This window comes from Acanthochromis polyacanthus, chromosome 6 (assembly GCF_021347895.1).
Source record: "Acanthochromis polyacanthus isolate Apoly-LR-REF ecotype Palm Island chromosome 6, KAUST_Apoly_ChrSc, whole genome shotgun sequence".
In the NCBI taxonomy this organism is placed as follows: Eukaryota; Metazoa; Chordata; class Actinopteri; family Pomacentridae; genus Acanthochromis; species Acanthochromis polyacanthus.
In genome coordinates this window covers 35,765,765-35,793,235 of record NC_067118.1, presented here as the reverse complement: position 1 = coordinate 35,793,235, position 27,471 = coordinate 35,765,765, and the positions used below count along the sequence as shown (strand labels likewise).

Sequence of the window (27,471 nt, the reverse complement as noted above, 5' to 3'; positions counted from 1 at the left end):
TTTGAAACATGTTGGATGATACTGCTCTGGAGGTGCTTCAGCTCCTCTGATAACACAGTATATTAAACTAAATTGCGAGACAAATCTGCTAACCATTTAATGTCTTGGAAGTGATAGTCACAATACACTGACTTCTAAATGTGACTTTTCTGCCTTGAGAAAGGTAAAAATTCCTGCATTCTCTGTGTCAACCAATAAAGGTTGTGGACACAAGTGCAACATACCGGATCACACTTTATAAAGTTGCTTCTTGTTTAATTGAAATCGTCTTTTTCATCACTTGGCTTTTGTAGTTTGCTTGGCAGAGATGCAACACCTGTTTGCGAAATAGTCAGTCTTCTTCCATCAGCTGGAAAACTCTTTCCTACCTCCAATGACTGCATTTTCCAACAAGACAATACCCCTTGCCACACGGCAAGGACAGTTAATGCCTGGATGGAGAACCAGAACATTGGAACCATGCCTTGGCCTGCTCAATCACCAGATCTAAATCCAGTTGAAAACCTGTGGAAAATCCTCCAACGCAAAATGGAGAACCATAAGCCAGAAAAACCAAGCAAATTTGTTTGAATTTGTTGCAACAGGAATGGGTTGCTGTGACAGCAGAACAATGTCAGAAGCTGGTGGAGAGCATGCCAAGACGCATGGCTGCAGTCCTCAAAAACAATGGTTATGCAATCAAGTACTAACTCCTGTGTGGATCATGTGACTAAAACAGAAAGAAAAGAAAACATTGAATACCTGAAGCATTGCTTTTGGCAGTACAACGCCATAGCTATTGATGTAAGAACTTAAGTGATTTTGGTTATTTTCATGAAAATCATGGAAAATGGCTAGATATCAGCTCTTGAATGACACTCTGATGAGCTTTTTTTGCTGATATCATTATTTGTCCAAACAGATGTAACTTTAGTTGTACCAGGAATTAAAATGAACAAACTGAAGACAACAAGGGTGGTCTAATATTTTTTCCATGACTGTACATAACATTACCTCAGTTGAAAATGTATCATAGATAATATTGTCAGTTGGATAAAGGGTGGCGCTGCTTATAGACGAAACTGTGAACATGACATCCTCCAAAGCAGATTAGTTTTGCATCGTAAGCTACCGTGATGACTGAGCAGGTAGACAGTCTCTTCATAACACTTCAAACCCTGGCGTTAGACTCAACATACCTCACTAACCCATTAGTCGCACTTTTCAGTACACTCTAAAAAGGCAGGACTCTTTTCAGGCATACCCAGATTTTTTTTAACTCCTTTGCTTTCCCTTTCCTAGTCTAAACTATATGGTTAGAGAGTATGTTGCAACAGCTGGATAGCCACATCCAAGGTGGTTATGCAGTCAAAAAAAAAAAAAAAAGAGAGAACACAAACCTTCCTTCAGCATCACCTGATACAGCTAACATGTCCCCGGTGCTGTTGTTGTTGTATGCGGTTTGGCTCTCCGTGTGGTAAACAGCTGTTGGTGTGTGTGTTGGTGTGTGCTGTAGTGTCTGATAAACACATTAGACTGTTGTTTATTCTCCTCTAAACTATCCTAGTTCAAACCCTTGACAGATAGTGAGCTCCAAGCCAATAGTGAAGATCTGAGCCTCACTATAGAACTGTGTGAGTGAAAATAAAGTCATGCTACCCACACGTATTGAAAGAAAAGATGCACAAAATGCCTTCAAGTCCTCCACTTATCTTTATCATCATCAAATTATCTATCATGAAGACCCTATAAATAGATTGCTTTGGAGTTAGGTTTAATGTTTACAGATGGTGTGAAGAGAGGAGCTGGTTAGTAAATTTGCATGTCTCTAAAGGAAGTGAGGCATTGCGACATACAACAGTGATTGGTACTTGAATACTGTTTGCATGCACATAGCAGACAATGATGTTTGCACACTTAGTGTATGATATATACATACATGTGTTCCATGCGTGATCTATAACGTACAAGACTGCAGTGAGGGTCGTACTGCTGCCTGCCTCCACACTCTCTGCGCGAGAGGGGCAGCTTTTAATTCTGAGGTGGATCAAAACACTGTCAGTAGTTGGCTATAGTTACTGGAGGAAGATGTGGACATAGTAGGACTTTGCCAAAACAAGGTGTGGTCTGCCCCCGCCTCTCTGGCTGACTGGGTATAATTAAAATACCACAATTCTTTCAGGCATTGGGACATCAATGCAATGCAGCGGTTTCCCTTTCCCTCCTGAGCTTTTATCAGTAATGACGCAGTTGCTTCTACTGCATTTTTGTGTGTTCGCATGATTATGTTGTCTGGTCTATGTCTTTTTTATATGTTACTCTGCATCATTTACAATCCAATTTGTTGTATATGTCTTATTTGAAGCATCTAGTTCAACTGTAGTCAGATTTTCATAACGAAAGGTCAAATCTCCATTTGCCAAAGTCAAGATATTAACAGTAAACTATCTCATCTGTTGATGTGGAATAGAATAAAATTCTAGATATATGAGATCAGGCTCCAGATTTGGGTCTTCCAGCATTAGTATTAATGATGGGTTAAGCTCGTGTGAAAGCTCTATTATACTTGATTGAATTATCTCCTCACACAGAGTGGGAGGCCAGAGCATAAACAAGTCACTCTGAGCAGGGAGAGGGACGGATGAGTTTCCTTCTCTTGTTTTTGTTACACCAGCACTTTATTGTAAAGCTGAAATGATATTGTTCCCGTGGCAGCTCTGTGTAAATGTTTTTGTGCGCAGTATTCCTCCATTTCATGCCGAGCGCTTGCTTTGTTTACCACTGTTTACGGAGCGACTGAGGCTACTGTACTGTGTTCTTGCTCGCGATCAGCTGTCTCAGTGCTGGTATGAAGTAAAACTTAGTCGAGGGAAGCTTGTTGCTGCTGCACTTGGCTGTATATGTACAGTTTTTAGAATTCTTGGCCAACTTATGTGCCAACCAGAGCATACACTGCATGCTAGGAAGATGAACAGAGAAATGAACACTGGAGAAAAGCTGCACCTCAAAATACAAACAGAACAGTCTCTCACATTCCACATGGAGAGTGTTTGTTTGTGCGGTGTGAGTTTGGGATTCGTCGTACGAGTGAGTATCTTTAGCGGTTTGTGTTTTGAAAGGTGAGGAGTCTGGGAGACTGGGAGTAAGATGCTGGCACCAGTGATGTGATAAACACATTTACTCCACTGTAAGCAACAATAAACACACAGCTGTGAACATGTTCGAGTGCAGGTAGACACTCCAGCAGACATAGTCACGTTCAGAGTTACAAATTTAGAAGTTTTTTTTTTTCCATAATTCCATAATCTGTTCTGCCTTAAAATGGCTTTGATGTGACTACATCACTGCCTGCCCTAGAGTTTATGGATCTATGAAGTCTCTTTCTCCACGTCCACCCACCTTACTTAGAGCACTTAAGCTACGGAACACTGAATTTGACTGCATTTACACAATGCTTTTCTGTAGCTGCACGCTGTTCCCAGATGCCATCCCATAAATCCACCTACACATGTGAATCTATTTTAAAAGCCCGTGCCTTTAAGGGCCCTCTCAACTAATTTCTACATTTTATTAACCTAAAATTCTGCATCTTCGTTCCTAAAACTAGCAAGAAAAATATTTTACACAATAGAATAGAATCACTTTATTCATCCCCGAAGGGAAATTCAGTACTGAGTTTTGCTGTCATAATTATAAAGCTGAACTGATTTGGAAAAAAAAATTTTTTTCCAATTCAATCATAGATAATCTCTAAACTAAATAAATTGAAGTCCCTCCATTAAAGCTCATCTCTACATATCAAAGTCGCACATTAAGATGGCTCCGTTCCTGCATTAAAATTGGTTAGATGTAGCTTTATGTTGCTACTTCTTTTAAAATGTGTGGATCTAAGAAGTTCCCACCTTTCTGTCTTCACCCACTCCTCCACCACTCGCTGCAGCTTGAGCACACCGGCTCAATCACTGTAAAACTGCTTTACGCTACATTGTCGCAGGTTGTAATACTAGAATAATTCAACCATACATATGAGAAACCACTTCTGAAGAAGAAAAACAATGTTCCACACTCCAAGTTGACAGGATTGGTTGCTTTGATGTAGTTCCTTTAGTTTTTTTAAAAGATGGAACTGCTCAGCCATTGTGTTCACTGCTAATTTTGCATATAAAAGAAACACCATATGGGCAAGTAAAAAGCTTTGGACATCTGTAAGAGGCTACAGCTTAATACTTCTTTTGTACAACATTTAGATAATTTAAAATTGCGTGTTGTACAGTATAAGTATGCCGATTAGAAGCCGTAAGAATGAGCTAAGTTTTAGTTTGATTGTGTGTGCAGGCTGGGATGGCTCAGCGTTATCAATCAATGCCACTCAGGTAGTCATGGTATCACTGTTAGTGTCAGCATCGGTGTGTGTCAGCTGGTATCACTCACTGGTATCTGTGTCTGTGAGGCCTACACAATTTGACCCTGACCCTGTATCTCTCCTGTTTCCCACACCTCTGTCTTGCGTGTGTATTGTCAGCCCAAACCCCCAGATTCCCTGGTATGTTGGTGGAATTTCGACTATTTTTCCAGGTCACTGTTGTTTGTGCCTCGCGAGGTGTGTCTGTAAATTCCCACACAGGGAGGGAGATAAACACACTCGCACTGTCACACGCATATACAAACGTCATAACATCGCAGCCCCACACCTTGTACGGTGAAGAATTCGCTAACCGTCTAACTGTCCGACTCTGGCTCAGCGCCGACGCTCTTTGTCCTTTAACCCCCGCGGAGGCTGCATGTGAGCTGAACCTGCCGAATACTCTGCTAACCAACACCAAGCTTGACTCCTGGCGTAGCAGTGAGTAAGTTGTTCTAAGGATAAATTAGGGATGACAAATTGGCGCTCTGTCAGGTCACACAGGCTTTCTACTGACGGAAAAATTCGAGACCAACCTGCATGTGGTTGTATGTGTCAGTAGTTGGAGTGATTATAGAAGAACTGGAAGTGTTTTACCTGCAGTGGTAAGTGAACGCTGAGATGCTGCTCTGCCAGTGGAGGGGAATTGTTTGGGAAATTCCAATTTTCTCTTTTTCTTAGCAACTTGCCAGATCAAAGACTTTGTTTGGCGTACAGTTGCTTTTTTTGTAACAATATGTTGCAAAAAGAGATCATAGTAGTTTTAGAGAGGAACTACTACGCATGTGATGGCCACCTACACGCATTCCCGTTAACTGTTAGAGGCAATGACAGAGCAAAATCGGCAGTTAGTGAAGGTGGGGGGAACTGGGGGATAAAGGTTGGAGGTGGTGAAGGGAGGACATTTTTTGCTGTAGGTTTCAGCAGATATGCTTTATGTCATAAACCCCTTTTTTCTCCTCAAAGCAGGAAATGCAGTTCATAGCTGTACTTTTTCTCCCTCTGTGTCTCCAAACCCCTCAGGTCCTGGCAGGTCACGTAAATATTAGTTTGAGCTCCCTAACAAATCTGCACCTCCTGCTGCTCCCACAGCCTCCAACCCGAACCTGTTTCCAACAGCGCTACATCACCTAATACCTAATGGCTGACACCAACCCCATCAGATAACGGGCGCGCAAGAAGGACCAAAGATGAATGGAAGAGTTGACACTGAAGGCAGTTCACTGTAGGACAGACTTTAATCCAGCAAAGCAGGTGTTTTTCTGAATAGGTTTACCTCATTGCTGGCTGGCCAGAGATGAGCTTAGCTACGTGAGCAAGCTGTTAATATTTAGGAGGTGTCAACAGGCACCGGATCAGCGGCGGTCATTCATAGTGTTGAAGGTTCCCTGTTGATACACCTAAACTATATGACCCCTGACCTTACTAGAGTCCCCCTTCAACATCTGAAAAATAAAGACCCAGGTTCTACTGGCCCTCAGGGGCAAACCCACCCCACCGCACACACACACACACACACACACACACTTGTGTATTTGCATGCACTTTCTGGTCATGAGTGACGGATTGGAAAGGCTCGCTAACATGCTGAGGGTTTTACCAGACAGGTGATGGGTGAGTTTTGGGGGCACTGAGGGGGTGCTATCCTAGCCTGCAGGTACCTGCATGTGAATATGTGTGCAAAACAGATCGCATGGCTGACACCCGGACCACCCCAAGGTGCATCTCCAGCTAGATTCCCCACCGACAGACGCCTGTATCAGAGGCAGGGAGGAGGGTAGCAGTGGAGGGAGGCGGTCAGAGGGATGTGCCAGATGGGGCGGGTAATGATGATGAATTGTAGGGAACTCGGTTCTGCTCAGATTAAGATCTGCTGATAAACTTGCCCGCCAGGTCTCTAAGTAACCCTATGCATTTCTTTCTCCCCTACATTCACCCGTTTGGCTCAATGTCTTCTTTGCACTGTCTCACACCTCTCAAGATGCATGTGTGTCTCAGTTAAGGCTATATTTAAGGGCTAAATAATACAATCAGTAGTCCCGATGGCTGGCCCAGTTCTTTCCGTCTGTGTGTAAGTGTGCTTGCATGCATAGATGTGTATGTAATTGGAGTGAAGTTCATTCTCTATTCTCAGGACTGTTGTCATCTGGCATGACATGCATTACAGCCTGGACACAAAGTCGATAAATCTTTGCAACTGTCAGTACTGAGAAACAGAAATAGTCAAGAGTGAAGGAGAGATGGAGGCAGACAAAATATAGAACAAGTGTAAAAAAAAAAAAAAAAAAAAAGACTGACACGGTTCAGAGTAATAGTGACAACGGTGAATAAATGATTGTTGTCATGTGCACTGTCTGCATTGCTAACAGTCTAAAGATACTGCAATAACGTGTCACAGTACCAGTTTGAACATTACAGAAGAACCTCTAGTTTTCAATAGAAAATTTAAATGGACTTTTGCTTTGTGATTTTAGAACAAAGCTGCTCTTACAGGGGCAATGGACAAGTCAAACTATTTTGTCTTGTGTAATCAAAAGATAACTCTGATTTATTACAACCTGGATCTTATTGTGAAGCCTTGGCTATTGTTTCTATTGGTTGTGATAACAGTGTGCTTGCCAGGTTAATTGCTAAGCTCTAGAAATGTGCTAACATCACTACAACGTGATAATGAATATGAACAGTGAAGATGTTCAAACGGGTTCCAATCATCTCTACATGTCTATAAATATGTAATAATTCCTCACTGCACTAGAAAACTGTGAGGATGAACACCTACTTTAAGTATCACAGCTCAAAGTTGAGCTACAAAGTCAGCCTCTAAAAAGTGATGGATGTTTGTTTTCTCTTCCAAATTAGTCTGGCTAAGTGGGAGTTTTATTTTAAACCTGTAATCATCTGACTGGCTACGTTTCTTGCACCGTCTGCTTTCTTTTACAAGTGCTGCAAAATGCCATCATCTACATCTGATTTGAGTTATTGTTACCAATGGTGCTGATGGTCAAATGTGCAAAAATATGATTCAGGTTGTAAAAGGAGAAAAAACCCAAAATTATCCCTTAAACCTTCTGTGTTGTTTAATACCATTTCTGTGCCCTCGGTCGGTACACACAGTGCTGCCTGCCAGCTGCGAAGACTAATGGTTTGCCAGTGATGCTCTGCAACAGGAATGCTCTCAGCCTGGCATCCAGGACACAGATAGACTCTGCCTCAGGACGCTGGCACTAGAATACTCTCAGTGACTGGAACGGCTTGATAATATTACCCTGACGGACAATAAAGCTTATCTTATCTAACAATATTGGCCTCCCGTGGCTATTAAAAGACCACTTCTAGGATGTTGAGGGCTCGTTTTGGGGCAGATCAGGTTGGTAAACTTAAAGATGAATCTTAGTTGGTGTAATGTAGTCCATTAGGAACTTTAACTGTAGAGCATCATCACAAAAATAGCTTGAAGAAACTCAAAAGAGCAATTTTATATTTTCATTTCAATTGGAAGAAATTGTAATAAGATAGCACAAGCTTGCACAATAAAAAAAAAGTAATAAATTGAGGATTTATCAGCCAGTCTCTCCACAAACATATCTGTGCATTTGTATTGACACTCTACTTTTGCCTTAATTTTCCTTGTGTGTGATGTCCTGCAGAATTCACGTTATCAGGAGTCTCTGGACTCTAATATAACAGAGACTGAACCGGACTGGGAGTCTGGGGAACAGAGGGGGCAGAGGCAGAGAAGATTGCTGGAAAGTATTCCCTTTGATAAGCCGGCCAAGAAGCCTTTGATTAAATGTGGTCCCAGCAGGAGCCCACACTAGGCCCTCTGTGGCACAACCATGTCCAATCACCAGCTATCAACAGCCCCGGGTAATTACAGCCATCTAGTCATTAGCCTGGGATCCACCTGGAATTCCACATAGCGAGGGGTGGGATAGGGCCAGCAGGGGTTGGGGTTTAGGCTGGGCCTTTAATCAAACACTTCCCTCCCTTTGAATGATATAACTCACCCCACCCAATCTACACAGAATCGGCCTTTGTTACTGACATATAGTGTATTATCAGTGCTCCAGTGTCACATCTCTTGTTGGTGTGTGACGACAATAGCATGGCAGGTTATGAGAATCTGTATTATTTGTCCGCGACCTCAATACGTTTGTTCATCTGAACAAAAAACAAAGATTCCAGTGTCATACTAATGCACCATATATTTCATATGAACATCTGTTTAGATAAGGCAATATACACAATGTTATACAAGCAAGCTGGAGAGCAGAGAAGTGAAACCTGTCAGATGTCGCGGTTATGTTTGACCAAATGACCATCAAGGCCATAGTTTTTTTTTTTTCTTTTTCGTCTTCTCAGCAGCAGTTCATCATCTCACACACTTAAAACTAGAGTAAAATCACAGTAATGGAACGCTCTTGTCTCTCCTCATGTCAGCCAATGTAGTGCAGTCTCATCCATGGATGAGAAATGAAACAACACTTTACAATTTAAATAAATCACTTTAAACGGCTTTCTTAGTTTTTTTTTTTTTGTTGTTGTTTTTTTACAGTTATATGCAAAGTTCCAATGACGCATCCGTCCATTTATTCATCTGGTGTCCATCTCCCTTTCCTCTGGTTGTCCTCTGCCATCACTGTTTGACTTCACACAGCCAAACTTAATGTCCACTTCTCAAATTGCACTTACCAAGCTCCTTCCCAAAGTCCAACCATGTGTTCTTTTTTGGTAGATAAGTGTATTTCCCCCCCAAAATGAAACTACATTACGTGAGTATATGTTTGTTGTAATAATACTGGATATGTTTGAAGGCTCAGTTAATGTAAAAATTTGTCTTTAAAGCATCTTGAAAGCAGCAAACCATTTTTTTTAACCCAGAACCACGCACTAGAAAAAAAGGCCGCCTGGACTGAATATTTGATAGAAAGCCGAATCCACCCGAACCTCAAAGTGGTTTCACCGGTGTCACTGTTCGTCTGATCCCGGCGGTTCAGTCACAGGGCCGCTCTCAAACAGGGGCTAATGGGCATTGATTCATATTGATGGGTACTGAATTCTAGTGCTTTCACGGAGACGGGTAGAAAAGCCATGCAATGAGTTGAGGTGGGGGAACGGGAGGGCGGAGATGCAGAGCACTTTTGGATGAACCTTCCCAGAATGCCATGTTCCACAGGATGTCCTGCAAAGGGGAAAGGGGTGGGGTCGCATTACGGGGAGCAGAGGGGGCTTCTTCCTCAGGTCTGGTCCAACCATTCTGCTCGTTTGGGGGCTTTGCATGTGTGTATGTCCACAGCTTCCTCACAGTCCTTACACTCCACGGCGCAGCACCACTTGAACTTGCACTCGCACTTGGTGATTTGCTTGACTCTCGTGGTGTCGTATCCACGCCCACAGCACATGACCTCGCAGCCATCCGTGCCACGCGACGTCTTGTTGCAGACCCGTCCAGCCGTGCCCAAAGAACCTACACAGAAAGCATAAAAGAGTTAGCTAGTAGCAGCTAAAAGTTAAACTGAAACCAAAGATACATGACTGATACTTTGTTTTATTTCTCAGCTAATTCCTCTTACCAAAACAAAAAACAGCAGCAAAAAAGAAATATCTTGGGCATGCATTACATTTAGCAGATTTTTACAGTTAGTTGGTATTGATAAAAAGATTCTTGAAATCATCTTTCATGGACATGTTTTACAATATTTTAGCATTTTTATGGACCAAACACCTGAGGACATAATTGTTGCACCAATCTATAATGGAGATGGCTGCATTTCCTCCACTCTTAGTAACTCAATGCAATATCTCACAAAAAATTGAAAATGTTTCTGTGTTAATCAGATCTATTACAGTTTAGTCAGACCAACTGGATTTAGGTTGCTGGTATAAACATACCACTGGCTTTCTTCTCCATTTCCACTATCTACATGTTACCGTTTTCAAAATCGCCTTCACTATGGGAATAACAACCTTTCTACAGCTGCATGCACACTAAAAATGTTAAGTTATGTCAAAGGTTTGGATTGTATTTCCCCTCATCACCATTTTCAGTGAACACATTTGGTGCCTTCTGTTGTTAGCCCTGGCCAATAGGATTGTGATTGGTTTAAAAAAAACAAACAAATATGCCAGAAATCTTTTCTTCTATAGCAGAATGATGATGAGGTGCAACCAGACTATTCTACACAGTACTGTGTCAGTGTTATAAAATTGTCTGGCTGTGTGAAACTAATTACAGATCATCTTGGTGATCTTCTGTGTATCTGCACAAAATATCTAGATTGTTCAGCCCTCTCTTTACATTCTTGTAGCCCAGGTTTATCTGGCCAGTTGTGTGATGCTGCTAACTTTAATCTGCATTCATGCAGCAATAAGAATGTTTTCTTTCATTCTGACCTGGGGGTATCCAGGTGTCGTATCAGTACGGTCAAACCAAGTAGCCTAAATTAGTAGCTGTATTAAACTATATACAATCTAAACGGAGAATAGCTCCTTTTACATTTTTATAAGTTTAATTTATCCTAGTAGAATTAATGTTTTATTTAGGCTGAACTTCCAGTGACTCCATTGCTGCAGATTTGTTGAGACGTCTGTAGTTCTTTCGTTTGAGTAAAAACTATTGTCAAAAATTAAAAAAAAATGTCAGACTTTGAATTACAATAGAGTGGCAGTTTTGCTTTTCACAAAACAAGAATATGGCAGAATAGAAAATGGCGTTTGTTAAAGGCAGCTAAAAATAGAATATTGCACTGTTTGTTCTTGTAAATTTTCCCTAAATACCCTAGACTTTGAGTTATTTGTATTGTTACAGGTGTTTCCAGTTTCAAAATTAGCTTTCTTCTAATGTTTAACTTTATTCTAGTTTTAGTTGCGATCTCTTTGTGTGGTTTGATGTTGGATCAATGTAGCGTGATGGTCACCGGTACCGAACACATCGCAGTGTTTAGCGGTCCGGCAATTACCTGATGCCACGACATATTGTCTGTGTCTTATGTGAATGTCATCCCCACAGAGATTAGCGCTCATGTTTGGTGTGAGAAGTTCCCTGTTTGAACTGCTACCTATCACAACAAGCTGCCCATAGAACAACAGACCCACACACACAACTATGCAGTGTTGGTAGAGTGGCCTATAGTTACACTGCCTTTCCCAAGCCACTGCTCCCTTTGAAGCCACTCTATGTGTGTGTGTGTGTGTGAGGGTTAAATGGACAGTGGAGCGTGACAGACAGACAGGCTCTCACACTCTGAGGCCCACTCTGCCCTCCAGCTACGCTTAGTTCAGACAGACCAAGAGGGAGAGAGACTGTGACAGACAGAAAGAAGTGATTTTTTTTCTTTTTTTTTTCTCTAAATTGTCTGCTTGTGTCCTTAGGCTGTGGATTCCACCGGGAAGGTGAGAAACAGGAGGAGGATGGGTTCTGGGATGAAGGACGGGGCAAACAAAGGGAGCGCGGTCAAGGAAGAACTGGACACAGCTTCTTCATGTCAGATTTTCCTAAAAATGTGTCCGACTTTGTTCCATCCATCAAAAAGCCAGGCATAAATGATTAGCTGAGTTGCATTAAGGTTGAATAAGCAATCCTCTGACCACGAGGTTGTATGTCTGTGTGTGTGTGTGTTGACAGAGACTGACAGAGGTCAGGTGGTCACAGAACCACCGTGTCCCCAGGGTACGAGGATATTAGCTTCCACAGACATCACACGGGAGGCCTGCTGTGTTATCTGACTACCATTACACACACATACACCGACACACACACAAACACTAGTCATGCATGAACATACACACAACATACACATAACACCCCTAAAACATAACACAGTCGGGGCAATCCATCAACATCCATGAGAAACTGTCTCTCCGTCTTTCAGTCTGCCGCCGCCTTCTTCCTCTCTCATTTGCCGTCTTACCTGCCGCTTTGTCTTGCAGGCAATAATCCGGAGAGTTCTCAAAGTAGACCAGGTCATTTTTGGTGGCCTTCCTGAAGGCTTTGTTAGCTACAGCGAAACCTGTCCCATCTTGATTCATCGTCACCTCGATGGCCCCGTTGTATTTCCTGCGCAGGTAGTCGCCGGTCTTCCTGAAGTCAGACATGGCCATCCAACATGTCCGCAGTGTGCACGAGCCGCTCACTCCGTGACATTTACATTCCAGCTTCATGAAACGCTTCACTGCCTAAAAGAGGAAACATGGATTGTTAATGTAGCTTTAACCATTATTAAAATTTGGTCGAACGCATTTTAAAAATGCACCATTAATGAAGGAACACTGTTTAAGGGTTGTTTTACCAAAATAATTTGAAAACACATTTCCTAATTTGATGTAACTCTCTGTGTATGCAGTCTTGCAGTTGTCAGTCTTCATTCAAATACGAGGGCAATTAATTATTTGTTTCGGGTGCATTAGGTTTTCAGTGTGAACTGCAAAGCATCTCAAACTATGGGAATTGCAATTCTGGAAAGAAATGTAGCTGCTGAATTTTTTTTATGTTAGTAACATGATATTTATCTAACAGTATTATATATATATATATATATAAAGTGAAATATTTTAATACAAGATGCACCTGCACTATAATAGTCACTTTTTAAAAAGTTTTGGTTCAAATTAATTTGAGCGACGTAGCCTCTGTTATACATGATGTTGCTCGAGTCACAATTAATTTTGTTCTATATTCATTTATATGAGGAACTTGTGACTCGTTTTCACATAGATTGAATGAAAATGAAGGTGGAATCTAGATGAATAATACAAAGTGTGAAGTCAAAGAAAGGAAAAAAAAAAAGTGCATTTTTTCGTTGGGAATATCCGATCTGTTCAGGATGAGGACAGATGAAGACATTTTTCAGCTGTTTGGCATCGGCACAAATCTAACCCCAGTCTTTTGTTTATGCCCCCATAATTTGTGACAAGACGCTAGAGATGCAAAAATGCATCATTGTCTAAATTAATAACTGACATAGTTCTCGATCAATAATGATTTAATTGATAATACAAATTGCAAATAGTAGACACTTTGCCTTATGCTGATAATGCTGTAATTCAGCTAAGACAGCTTTGTTCCATATGCCACTGGGATATATGAACACTGTGCTTGTGAGTCTTGGCTTGTTTTAAACACATGAGCTCTGGTTTGAGGTCGTTTAGCATCATAGAAGACTCTGTCATGGTGGCCTGTTCCTAGCAAAACTCCCATAGTGCTCTCTATTGAACACAGAACTTCTCGTAGTCTGACTGACTGAATGTTTGGGTCGCCACAGTAATAAATAGTAATAGGCCTCACTTCCTGTTGCAAAAAGAGGGACTGCATTTAATCTACAGTGCACTTTTTGACATGCATATAGAGAACAAAGGTTTTTGCAGTCTTTTAGACTATGTAACATTAAGGAACAGGTTGGATACAGAAATTTTTTTTTTCCTCATGCATTGCAGAGCTATTCATTTGTCACTCGTGTACATTAGATTGCTCTGAATAACTTTAATGTACTTGAAATGTATTTCTAAAATTAAAAAAGGTATTTGATTAGGACTTGATATTGGTGGATACAAAATATTTTAATGACTCGGATCAGATTGGAGGCAAGCAAACTTGATCAGGACATCCTTATTTTTCATACTTTGATAAATCAACCCTTGAAACTGTAATATGATGAGTTATGCATTCTCAAGCCCTTCAATGTGCAGTAATCACACACTTACAGTTCTGCCACAGCGGTTATTGTGCAGGTTCATGAGTGCCCGGGCATCACGGACAGTTTTCTCTTTGGCGTCTATGAAGGCCTTTGCGAACTTTATCCCGTAGTTGATATTATCGCTGCAGCCGCCCCAGTCAAACTCTCCTCTCTCATCGCTGGATCGTCCTCGCTTATGTGGGTCGCAGTTGCACGTTTTCAGCTCCCCCTGGCTGCAGGCTCGAGTGAGCGCATAAACCACTCCTGCCGAGGAGATGGCGTAGACGAAGGCTGCTTCTCGGCTGCCTAAGGAGAGAACGCACAAAACCAAAGAAATGTCAGACAGGGGTGGGCATTAAACTCTCCCCACAAGACCTGTGTGTGTATGTGTGTTTAAATGTTTCCCAATGGGAGAGTCGAAATCATGTTGTCACAAATCAGAGCACAAAGTCTGAGGCCTCCAATAACCCTGTCAAACTCAGACCCCATTTACTCACTTTACTCCTCTCTGTCTTTTGTCTAATTGCTCTCATCTTACTCACCATGCGAGCTTCTCCCAGCCCTCCTATCTGCCCCAATAAAACCGACCTTTACGGTATCTCATCAAGATAAAACAACACACTGTTTGTGAGCAGGGAGGCTTAAGTTTCTCATATGATGCCACAGAATAGACTCTCCAAGAGCCAATGCCTTAAAGCTTTTCAGCCCACTTGCTATCATGAGAAAATTTCAATACATTTAATGTCATGACAAGGCCTGGGTGTGAGCCATCGGGACATGAAGAAGCAGCTGACAGGGCGTTTCAGGTCTGATCTGGAGTATAGACCGGCTCTGTTTAAATATTATCATGGAAATAATCCTAGCTGCGGGGCTCTCCTCTGCTCACATAAATTGTTTAAATACAGACACAGTGATACCCCATTAATCAGCGCCAGGGTGATGTCATGACAGCATTATCTACCATTGCTGTGCTCATCTGTTCTTTTCTGGTCTCTTTGGTTTCTTAGAATATGACTCATGTATTGTGTGGGTGAAGATACACAGAGAATCAAATACAGTGTTTCGGGAATGCATGTCTCAAAAAAACATGGCGGTGAGAGGAAGTGTTTCTTCACCTTTAGTCCTTTTGTCAACCTAATAAACAGAAATAATCTACAGTTGGTGTCTCTGTAGATAAAGTCAAATATATAGATGGAGGAAACCACTGGACCCAAATTAAACTTTTATTTTTAAATTGGCCGCTTGTAAGCATGATAGTTATTATATAGTCCAGTCATTTGGTCTGTCAGTCTGCCCAAAGGAAGTTATTTAAACAGCAATCGGCCATGAAATCTGATAAAGACATTCAAGTGTCCTAATGGTTTTGGTCACAGCCTGACCCCTTAGCAACTGACTGGAACTAACGCTTTAAAACAAATCACCTCAAACACTTAAATAAATGGTTGAGTCATGTAAATAAATTCCTTTGGAGCTGCAATGATGAACTGACTAATCAATTAGTAGTCAACTATTACATTAATTTGGCTAATTCTCAAAGATAGTCAAAATTATCTTTAAGTTGTTGTATTTTCTTGTTTCTTTACTCCACAATGATGGACCAGATTCACCAACAAGGAAAATGATCGTTAGCTCCACCCCAACTCTACCCTAATGCTAACATGCCATCTCCACGTATACGATTACACTATGTCATAGCCAGATCATTGTCAGTTCTAAGCACGTGTAGCTCGTAAGAGGTTGAACCATCTTTTGACCCTTTGAACATTAACCGTCTTGCAAGCATTTAACATTCAAATGCATGAAAAAGTTTCGGATTAGATTTTTTGACCGTATCAGCCAGCTGCCACTTATATTTCAATATAAATATATAAATATAAATATAAATCTTTCTACACAGGTCACATAACATGTTTGACTTGCTCTACTTTTCACTGACTTGTGTGTGCATTGGTCTCTTAGCAATACTGATCCATAGATGATGACTGAGGACTGAAACTGCCTGCTGCTTCAACCATGCAGCCTTGTCTCTGTTTCTGGCTATTGCTCACATGCGATAGATATTTGTTTTAATTCCATAATCTGCAGGCAAAGATCAATTAATATTGCATGCGCTTATGCGTTTAAAACTTTTGGCACATAACTCATATAAGGAAAAAGTTCTGTGAAATGAAAATACATAAGCACTAACACTTGAAATAACATTGCAGAGTTTGCTGATATATTAAGAATAGGACATTTTGTATCTGGAAGCAAGGTTCACATTCACTCTGCAAAAAGGCCGTGCGATCCAACCTGCTCGTTGTGTATTCACTAGAGTGTCCCATTTCATCCATGAGGTGAGGAGATGGGGGGCAGTGGGTGCTGAGGGGGCGTATGTGGGAGAGGACCGAGGAGGGCATTGCTGGTCATCTTTCAAACCTACGCTGTTTGTCTGACAGTGAGAATATCTCTCTAAATATTTACATCTACATTACTGTTTATTCCTGTCCGCCACACACACACACACACACACACGCACACACACGTAGAGCCTGTATCTCCATATCTGCTACTTTTTCCATGCATAGTCGGCCCCCACACATGCTTGGGATGGCTGGAAAGGCACAGTAACAAGCCGTTGAAAGTCAGTGACATCAGAAACTAAGTTTGTGGAGACAAACACCTTTTTATGCAACCAGATATTACAATGAACTGCTGCAGCTGAACATTAAAATATAGGCCAAATGCAACAAAGTAGCGAAAGCTTTACCCTCGTCCGTAATCCCAAAGATTTGGCATTGCAGTTACACGAAGCAACTTGCAGGTGTAATACAATGTTGAATGTTGATGATGCATGATGGATAATTTATCATGCAAGCCTTTGTGCTAAAATAGAAGGTGGCTTCAAGACACTAATGCAGCCTGTGTATTGGGTTTATTTATTTAAGAGCCCATTTGCTATTATTTAATAAACAGATTTCAGCCATCCCCACTTCTACAACTGTCATAGGAGGGAGTTATACATGCACTGGCTATAAGATTGTAGAAATATGAACATGCATGTACGCCCATATGTATATGCATGACTGTGTTACAAAATGAAGAGGTCTGGCAGGAGTGGAAAAACAAAATGACAAGCCCATGTCTTAAAGCCTGTGTGTTTATTGACGAGGCATAAGGCATTACAACAGTCCATTAGTAGCTATAAACATGGAGCACCAGCGTACGTAGACCACGAGGAGGAAAGATCAGAGAAAGAACAGAGCGAGTGGAAAAGGACATAGAGGAGAAGGGTGAGATAAGGCTGGCAAAGTGAACAAGAAAGGCGAGAGTTGATCGCAGATGTGGAGAAAGTTCGGGGTTACTGTCTCTGATTTTTCTTTGGCCACACAGTTGGTTATTAGAATGTGTCGGCACACTTACTCCGTAACAGGACACGTCCAAAGACCGTGTGGTCACGGTCCAGCGTGCTGCAGTTCCACCGATGGTGTCTGAACTGGTGCTGGCACTCTCTAATCCACTCCTTGGTGCCCTCGCCGATGGCCTGCATGATGTCAGGGTGGCGCTGGCAGAGCTGCCGCTGCTTGTTCACGAGGCCGGGGATGTTGTCACAGATTACACGGGCCCCTAGTGCACCAATATACCTGCCAAAAACACAAGAAAATTCAAAGCGATTATGAACTGAATGCACTTGAGAAGGATTTAGATGCAGTAGTTAGCAGAAAACAGTGACTGATGGTATATTGTAATTGATTCCTATACATAGGTGAACACACAAGTGGACACGCTCAGTTAGGGCGAGCAGGAGAGCTGCAGGAACAGTCCTCTGTGAGTCAGAGTTCACTACACTTAACAGTTTAAGGTCTGCGAGTAGGAGGGGAGTGGAAACCATTTACTTCACTCTCCAAATAAATAAGCACTTAACCTCTCCCTACAAGACCTGTGTGTGTATGTGTGTTTAAATGTTTCCCAACGGGAGAGTCGAAATCATGTTGTCACAAATCAGAGCACAAAGTCTGAGGCCTCCAATAACCCTGTCAAACTCAGGCCCCATTTACTCACTTTACTCCTCTCTGTCTTTTGTCTAATTGCTCTCATCTTACTCACCATGCGAGCTTCTCCAAGCCCTCCTATCTGCCCCAATAAAACCGACCTTTACGGTATCTTATCAAGATAAATACTACATTGAGCTTGTCCAAAGCTAAACTCTGCTATTGTTGTGCCTCTGTGTGTGTGTGCACATGAGACCTCTTGCAGCTCGGTGGCTGCAGGGCTTTGGCGGGTCAGCGAGGGGAGGCCAAGGAGCCTGTAGCTGTGTGGTCGTGTTTTATGAGGCTGGGCGAGAGGATGGAGACTGGAGACTCTATACTCCCCAGAGTGGGATTAGAGAGGAGGAAAAAAAAGTACAGAGTGCTCATCAAAGGAAAGTGCCAGAGCAGCAATTCACACTTAATTTTCTCTCTCTCTCTTAGAGTGAGGAGGACTTGTGGATTTTATAGGATAGTAAATCATTATCCACAGGTCTAAAACAACATGCTGTGAAGCCCTAAGACTAAACTGTGGATCACAGGAGGGAGACAAGTGGCAGACAAATAGGAAACTCTTCTATTGATTTCAGATTACTCTGCCACAACTCTCGCAGCTCTTATATTTTCAAGCAGTCCTGGGTCTTACATAATCTGGCCATTTTCTCCAGCATTATTGAGAATAAATCTCTTGGAACTCCCAAACTAATGAGCCAAAGATGCAATAAATGAAATCTGTTGTGGATGAGGGAATCAAAAAGGAGCTTTGCCACAATAAACATAAGCCCAACTTGTTGTTCTAAGCCTGGACACAGACAGGGATGAATGTCAGCGTCGCACATTTCTGTTTCATGACAATTATTGAAAGAATATAACTCCTCCTACATAAGTGGCTGTAACATCCCACAGTCATTACCAGAACCACAATGAGGTGTTAAAGCTTCAGATCTCTCCATATCATCACTTACCATCCAGCCTAGAGAAATTGTGAGAACCAGTTAAGGCTAAGTAGTATATCTCCTATACACTAAATCCCCCTCTCAAAGCCCAGTAATGCCTAAGCAAATCCTCTACACACACTCACTCTCTCTCCCCACTACTCCCCATAACTGCTTTTAATCTACACAAACTATTAGGCATTCCATCAGCCCTCATACCCGCCCACACACAGACACTTCTCCTATAAACACACTCACACACATGGACATTTTCACTTATGTTATTGCGCAGGGAATGAGATCTTTTCTTACCCCTCACCTATGCTCCAGATGACTGGGTTTTTTTGGTGGGGGTATTTTGCTGAAGTCATGTATGTGTGCGAGTGGTACCTGGTGAATTAATGACTCGCTCTGCCTTGTCAAATTTGGGCTCCAGCTGAGCTCAACACGCGCTGCAGCCAACAGCGCCGACATAAATTACGTTTATCGCTCTATTATTATTACTCAACATGGCAGGCCAACAAACTGACATACAGAAAATGCGGGCTTTTTTAGACACAAAATCTTAAAGAAGCTCGAATCTCATTCACAAACTCATAACTCAGCCTATTTCCACCGTTAATGCTACTTTTTAAACTCTCTATTTTCTAAAAAAAAAGAAGGGCCCAGTCGGCTGGAATTAAATTAAATGATGATAAAATAACACATTTGGAGTTTTTCTTTGCCTCATAAATTTACAAGTCGGTGCACTCAGTCGTGGTAAATAATAGCATATATGAAGACTCGGAGAAAAATAATGCAATAAGGGGGAAAAAAGGAAGAATAAAATGTTGAAACTGACTTTGCGCAGCAGCACTGATGAGAAAAGTATCAGTTATGTCTGCGATTATAAATTAGCTGATGCAAACCCTCAAACCTCATAATGGCCTTGTCTGTGTGCTGCTGGAAAATCGCTGCCGAATTAATTGGAATGGGATTTGGAAAAGGGTTATTAAAATGGTCGTCATAAGTTAAAGTTACTGGCAGTTTAAGTCCCTGAAGTTTGTCAGGAAAGACTCAAAGCAAGGCAGTAATCTGAGTAGTCTCCATTTACAGTTACTCATTATTATTATTATTATTATTATTATACAGTTCCATTCAGGCAGGCCCGTGTCTGTGATGGATGCAGACTCACCACCATGAAGAGTCCACCCGAGGCGTCACCAGCAGCAGCAGCAACAGACACGCACAATAAATCCTCGAACCGGCACCGGCGTTCTGGCACGAAGAAGACCGGGATGAGAGTCTGACTCCCGGAGAACCACAGCGCTGAATCCGAGCCGCCCGGAGGCTGAGAATCCTGTTTAAGCCCAGCATGACGCTTCCTCTTTCTTTCTTTTTTTTTACGCACAAATGTTTCCCAAAAAATGGAGGAAAAAATTAAAAATAAGAGGGAAATCCTAACTTCAGTTGTGTCGTGAAAGAAGTTACGCGCCCAGACAGCAGAAAGGCCTTATTATCCAGTGTGTGGATCCATGTTGCGCGGCTGTCAGCAGAGCGAGTTGTGCGTATTCGGTGCCATGTGCGCACCAGGCTCTCCACTGCGCGCTTTCGGCTGCCAGTGTGGGGAGGTTTACCTGACGAGGAGCGCAACAAGTGTCGTCTCTATATTTCAGCTCCCCCAACACTTTTTTGTTGTTGTTTGTTTTGTTTGTTTTTGCTCAGTTCAGAGGCAGAAATAGGATCAAGGAGCCAAACGGTGTCAGATGCCAGACTGGCTGCGGTTCGGTCGGCTGTGTGACTCTCTGCTGGGTCGGATGCTCACGCCGGACCTCTCCTTTATTAGTGCACCGTGGACAGAGTCCGAGCTGAGAGAGAGAGGGAGGGAGAGAAAGGGGGGAGAAAGAGAGATGAGGGAGGGCTCGCTGCTGACAGCTCCTCTCGCTCATTGGGCAGAGGCAGGGGTTACGGAGTTTGACTAAGGAGATATTAAAAAGAGGTATGGATGGAGAGAGGCGCGTGTGCGTGCGTGAGTGAGGATACTGTTGATGTGGAGACGGTCTTATTGTGCGGAGTTAATCTGTAACCACAGACAGAAATTATTACAACTAATGATGGCGCCTTTATTTTACAACCCAGTAAAACCAGATAATTAAATCACAGAAAAATGTTATTATTTTTTTTTATATTTTAAAGGCCTCTCGACTAAGGAAGTAGTTTCGTATTATAGGCAGTATGTATATTATTTCCTCAAATAGGAAATGCTGCAAAATGCTGCTTTTTTATGTAGAGAGTTTATTGTTATTGGCTATTTTAGCAATTAGAATTAACCCATCATATTCACTTTATATTTATGATCATTTTTGAACTGTTCTATACTCTTAATGTTGTTCACATACTTAATACATAACATAACCCTTCAGACTGGAAAAAAACAAACATGAACATGATTCAACAGGTGCAGTCCCTGAATAATAAATACATAAATACTGGCATATGTTATTTTTTACTAACAAATACTGTTTAAATCTGTGCTATTTCTGCAGCCGTGCATCAGGTAGAGCACAGCGAAAGTCAGAGAAAAAAGCAGGGAATGTGGGACCAAGAGAACAGAGCCAAATCGTCCAGTGGAACAGCACTATGGCTTAAATATGAACCACATGTGTAAGAGAGCGAGAGTGCTGAGACAGCGCTGGAATAAAACATACACACACACACACACACACACATGCTCACACACACTATTGTCTCCAGAGTGCAACCATCTTACCTTTATTCCCATGCTTGTTTGTGCGTTCATGTTGTCTTCGGGCTTGGCCGCATCCTGCCATCCATCATCAAACCTCTGATGTTTCTCATTGTCCTTGAACAGCTCCTGACAGATTAAAATCTACTTTTAAGTCTCCAAAAACCTTTCACAAATTCCAAAAAAACTGCTGCTTGACTTGTTGCAAGGCGCCAGCACAGGTTGAACTTTTGCGAGTTTGTGATTGTTGGATCCACAATGCCACAGTCGAATTCAGCTGACCCCATTAATACTAACAAACAAGTAAACAAATCAGGAAAATCCCTGTCGGAATTGAAACTATTAGAATTAGCAATAGCTGTTGCAAAGTGGTATTTCATCAAAAGCTTGAGAAAACAGTCCCAGTGTTTATGCCAAAGCTGCTGTTAACGCTAAGCTTCTTTTAGAGGCATTTGTATTTGTGCTTACAGCTTGCCAGGTCGGCCGCGGCTATCAGAATGAGACACACTTTGCACAAACACCCAGAGCAGATTGGATACAGGTTTATGAGAGGCTGCAAGGTGAGGCAAAGAAGCTAAGCCATGGCGAATATTTGTCCGCTGCAGCTTTGCTCTCTATTTTCTGCTAAATCAAAAGGAATTAGGGAAGCACAAACATGGCTGAGTTATGCTCTTTCTCCTGGGGCTGGAGCTGGAACAGACTTTCTCTCTCTGTCTTTCTCTCTCCCAGCTTGTGAACTTGACCCCACCTTTCTCTTCATAAACAATAACAGAGTCAAGTGCCTCCTTGTCAGTTAGAGGAAAAGTTTGCCCTGATGTACAGGGTCCAATCTGGCAACAGTCTCCTCAGAGGAAAAGTACTGACAGACTATGTTTAAACGCTGGGTGAAAGAGGGATAAAGGTGAGACTTACAGAGGCAGGGGTTTTGGACTAATCCAATTGATTTCTGTGTTGATACAATATAATTACTTAGGATTATTTCTGACAGGAAAGTTGCAGTTAGAAAAGGGAATGGGCTGAATGAACTGTGGACAAGCCAGAGGCATGCACTCTAGGTGGAAGAGTTGGACTAATGGTCCAGTAATGTGTCCACTGTGGGGATTATACTGTGGGCAGCCTTCAGCCAGGCAGTCCAGGGATGAGCTCAGTGTATATTCCCATCCGCTGGCAGGCTGTAGAGGAGAAGCCAGCCTGTCGTCAGACCTGGCCGAGTTCCCACACTGGTGGGACGTTAAGGGGCACAGGTGGACAACGAAGAGGTGAACTGAAACAAGATAGGAAAAGAAATTTCCAACATCTAGTTTCCAAATATGTCACTACTAATATCAAGCGCTCTGTCCTAAACAACAAAATAACTAGAAATAACAAAGTACTTTGTTTGTGTCTGACATCTACAACAGCACATAAACACATTTTCTGATCTGGCGCCTCCATAAACAGCGCACCATAATTTCTCTGTTTCTTCCAAAACCGTTACAGAGACGTAAATACATCTGTTTTATGATGTTTATTTTTAAGATTTGGTTACGTTTCGGCACAGACAAGTCAGAGCATGCCTCAGAAAAGATTATGGTTCATGTTAAAATAAGTAATTCACCAAGGTTAGAGAATCATGGGGGGATTTTGGGTTAAATTGACCATTTTAATAATGTTAGGGGTTCGTCATGGGAATGGTTATGATACCAAAGATTTGATTCATCTTAATGGTCATGTTGACTCATGTTGACGGTCAGTTTGAAATGATAATAAATGAAGTGGGGAAATAAAAGCTGTTTAGCATGCTAAAGTAAATGTTTTGTTCATCCATTCATCACCCCAACCTCCAGCCTAAATGGATGTTGGCATTCTATCCCTCACTCGCATCATCACCTCATGTACTTCTTTGCTCCTATTATAATTTTGATAACAGCTACAAGACGCTGGCTGAAGTGATTATTGTTGTTCTTCTTTTTGTTCCTCCTGACTTGGGGACAGTGTTTCTAAACTGGAGAATTAAGGGTATTTCCACACCCAGCCACCCACCCCAACCTCCTCTCTACAACACCTACTTTTGCCTTTCCTCCACAGCTGTCGTAACTCACATGGTCACAAGAGGTCACTGTTGATGAAAACATAAGCACAGATAAAGTGTTTTTTTCGTAGCTCTGTCTCAATTATGTCTTAATTCTTGTCAGTTGACTTATTTGAAATGGACCTAATACTGCCATCATCTCTGCATGTTAAGTAGCTGTGAAAAGTACCAGGCCCGAGGGCGTGTTTAGATAATAATCATCTGAAAATCCTGTAACATTATCTGTAAAGCTAATGAAAGGTCAGAATACAACACAGACCCTAAAAATATACAGTCCTCCAGGGACAGACAAGCCACAATATGTGTGTGCGTGTGTGTGTGCACATGCAGGCGGGCAAGCCAGAGAACTAGATCTGTGATAATTTATTGTCTTGTAAATTTAGATCTGCCGACAGAGATAAACTGCCCTGAACAAATACAGTGACACTGGAACTTTGGAAGCTTCTGAAACGTTTGGCAAGCTCTCAGAGAAGGTGTCAGAGCCTGTTGTCAACTACTTTGCCCCTGATGCCACAGTTGCGACTAAAGACATGCACATGAGAAAAACTGTGCTTGTGCAGGTGTAAAAAAAATGCTCACACATACTTCCGTAACCGCCGCTACACTATGTACCCTTATGTTACATCATGGTTGGCCTCTACAGGGCTAAGCTCTGCATTCTTGTGAGCCTTTCTTGCTTTATCCTCAGGATAGCCAGTCATTAATAGATTTATAGCTCCTGTGAACACACACAGTGTCTATAGATGTAGTTATGATAACTGTGTAATAGAATGTTTACTGGGTTGCTGGAAGATGCCGTCATGCTGCATGGTTGTGAAGCATGCACACATGAACGTGAACAGACACACATAGACACACACTGAGGCTGTAGAGCAGGTGATACAGATGACATCAAAGGGATATCCAGGGCAGCGTGGCCTTTTGACGTTTAACACGTCTAAGACACTTCTTTGGAAAACTGGCATGTCCTATTGGCAATGCATAGACTAGGACAATTCTGCACACAGACAGAAATAATCAGGCATATATAATCCATATTAGATGCACTATGATCAGTTCTAAGCCAACTGCTTGGGTTCCCCTTTTCGATTTATAACATTCAAATTTCAAAAAAAAAAAAAAAAAGTTAAAATAATGTAAATTGAGATTACCTTTAAGGATGCTGGCCAGTTTTACAGCCCAGTCTGTGTATTTGCTCCTTCTGAGTGGAACTGAGTTTGTGCTGAGTAGTTTCCTGTTTTAGTAGGGAACTGTCTGTGTGACGTACACTGCAGGTCATGGGCATTTGGTCACATGGTGGCTAGCTGAGGTAGCATAGTGAATCAGTGAACTCCACTGAATCCTTCTTTTCTGTCTGCCACTCTTTACACAGGCTAAAGAGTGAGTCAAGCTGCAAAACAAGACTACAATCATAATGATTGAACAACTACCCATGTTTCATGGGTGGGAGGCAGTGTTTTTCTTGTACTCATTCAGAAGTTGAGTCAAATGGAGTCAGCAGAGCTGTATATTTAGTCCTTGCCAGGTATGCCTTTTATTCTGGAGGCTGCACCAGAATATACACTGAGCAGCAATCACAGCCAAGAGACAGTCACAGAAATTTAGACACACGCCTCCCATCTAGGGTCAAAAACCTCCTCACTATCAGTGGTTATTTTTAGGAATGAAAGTTGTGCACAACTGTGTATTTGTATAGATATGAGTCATTTTAGTCAACATGGCTGCTTGTAACCAGCACAGTAAGTCTCAGAATGTCATAAAACCAGAATCAGACAGCTCAAATTTTCTTTTTTTTCTCTGATATACTGTGGGTACGGAAAGTATTCACACCCCTTGAAATTTTTCACTCTCTGTGTCATTGCAGCCATTTGCCAAAATCAAAAAAGTTCATTTTATTTGTCATTAACGTACACTCAGCACCCCATCTTGACAGAAAAAAACAGAAATGTATAAATTTTTGCAAATCTATTACAAAAGAAAAACTGAAATATTACATGGTCAGAAGTATTCAGACCCTTTGCAGCGACATTCATATTTAACTCACATGCTGTCCATTTCTTCTGATCCTCCTCGAGATGGTTCTGCTTCTTTATTGGAGTCCAGCTGTGTTTAATTAAACTGATTGGACTTGATTAGGAAAGGCACACACCTGTCTATATAAGACCTGACAGCTCACAGTGCATGTCAGAGCAAATGAGAATCATGAGGTCGAGGGAACTGCCCAAGGAGCTCAGAGACAGAATTGTGGCAAAGCACAGATCTGGCCAAGGTTACAAAAGAGTTTCTGCTGCACTCAAGGTTCCTAAGAGCACAGTGGCCTCCATAATCCTTAAATGGAAGAATTTTGGGACGACCACAACTCTTCCTAGACCTGGCCGTCCAGCCAAACTGAGCAATGGTGGGAGAAGAGCCTTGGTGAGAGAGGTAAAGAAGAACCCAAAGATCACTGTGGCTGAGTCGGGAGATAGGAGAAAGTTTCACAAAGTCAACTATCATTGCAGCCCTCCACCAGTCGGGGCTTTATGGCAGAGTGGCCCGACGGAAGCCTCTCCTCAGTGCCAGACACATGAAAGCCCGCATAGAGTTTGTCAAAAAACACATGAAGGACTCCCAGACTATGAGAAATAAGATTCTCTGGTCTGATGAGACCAAGATTGAATTTTTTGCTGTTAATTCTAAGCGGTATGTGTGGAGAAAAGCAGGCACTGCTCATCACCTGCCCAATACAATCCCTACAGTGAAACATGGTGGTGGGAGCATCATGTTGTGGGGGTGTTTTTCAACTGCAGGGACAGAATGACTGGTTGCAATTGAAGGAAGGATGAATGCGGCCAAGTACAGAGATATCCTGGAGGAAAACCTCTTCCAGAGTGCTCAGGACCTCAGACTGGGCCGAAGGTTCACCTTTCAACAGGACAATGACCCTAAGCACACAGCTAAAATAACAAAGGAGTGGCTTCAGAACAACTCTGTGACCGTTCTTGACTGGCCCAGCCAGAGCCCTGACCTAAACCCAATTGAGCATCTCTGGAGAGACCTCAAAATGGCTGTCCACCAACGTTCACCATCCAACCTGACAGAACTGGAGAGGATCCCCAAATCCAGGTGTAAAAAACTTGTCATTCCCAAGAAGACTCATGGCTGTACTAGCTGAAAAGGGTGCTTCTGCTCAATACTGAGCACAGGGTCTGAATACTTATGACCATGCGATATTTCAGTTTTTCTTTTTAATAAATTTGCACAAATTTCTACATTTCTGTTTTTTTCTGTCAAGATAGGGTGCTGAGTGCACATTAATGAGAAATAAAAATGAACTTTCTTGATTTTGGCAAATGGCTGCAATGACACAGAGAGTGAAAAATTTCAAGGGGTCTGAATACTTTCCGTACCCACTGTACACTCACTGGAAACGTCGTTAGGTGTACCTTGTTAGTAAAAGGTTGGACCGCCTTTTTCCTTCAGAACTGCCTTCATTCTTCATGGCATATTTTCAACAAGGTGTTGGAAACATTTCTCAGAGATTTTGGTCCATATAGACAAAATGACATCATGCAGTTGCTGCAGATTTGTCGGCTGCACATTCATTAAGCAAATCTCTCATTTCACCACATCCCAAAGGTGCTCTATTGGATTGAGATCTAGTGACTGTAGAAGCCATTGGAGTACAGTGAACTCATTGTC

The 27,471-nt window shown here is 42.0% G+C and overlaps 1 protein-coding gene across 2 annotated transcripts; it reads right to left on the bottom strand.

Moving 5' to 3' along the window:
• Nucleotides 1-8,568: 8,568 nt before the first annotated feature.
• LOC110958144 (protein Wnt-2b-A) lies at nt 8,569-24,996 on the bottom strand. Of its 2 annotated transcripts, XM_022204520.2 has the most exons (8): nt 24,942-24,995; nt 23,768-23,817; nt 21,744-21,848; nt 20,169-20,841; nt 17,455-17,675; nt 14,081-14,358; nt 12,292-12,556; nt 8,569-9,848 (listed from the first exon to the last, which is right to left on the bottom strand). In XM_022204520.2, exons 4-8 carry the CDS (start codon nt 20,348-20,350, stop codon nt 9,619-9,621), a joined length of 1,176 nt encoding a protein of 391 aa, XP_022060212.1. In that variant the 5' UTR covers nt 20,351-20,841; nt 21,744-21,848; nt 23,768-23,817; nt 24,942-24,995; the 3' UTR covers nt 8,569-9,618. The 2 variants fall into 2 exon arrangements, with proteins under 2 accessions (XP_022060212.1, XP_022060213.1); XM_022204521.2 differs by lacking the exon at nt 23,768-23,817 and having other exon boundaries at nt 24,942-24,996.
• Between the last annotated feature and the right edge of the window lie 2,475 nt (nt 24,997-27,471).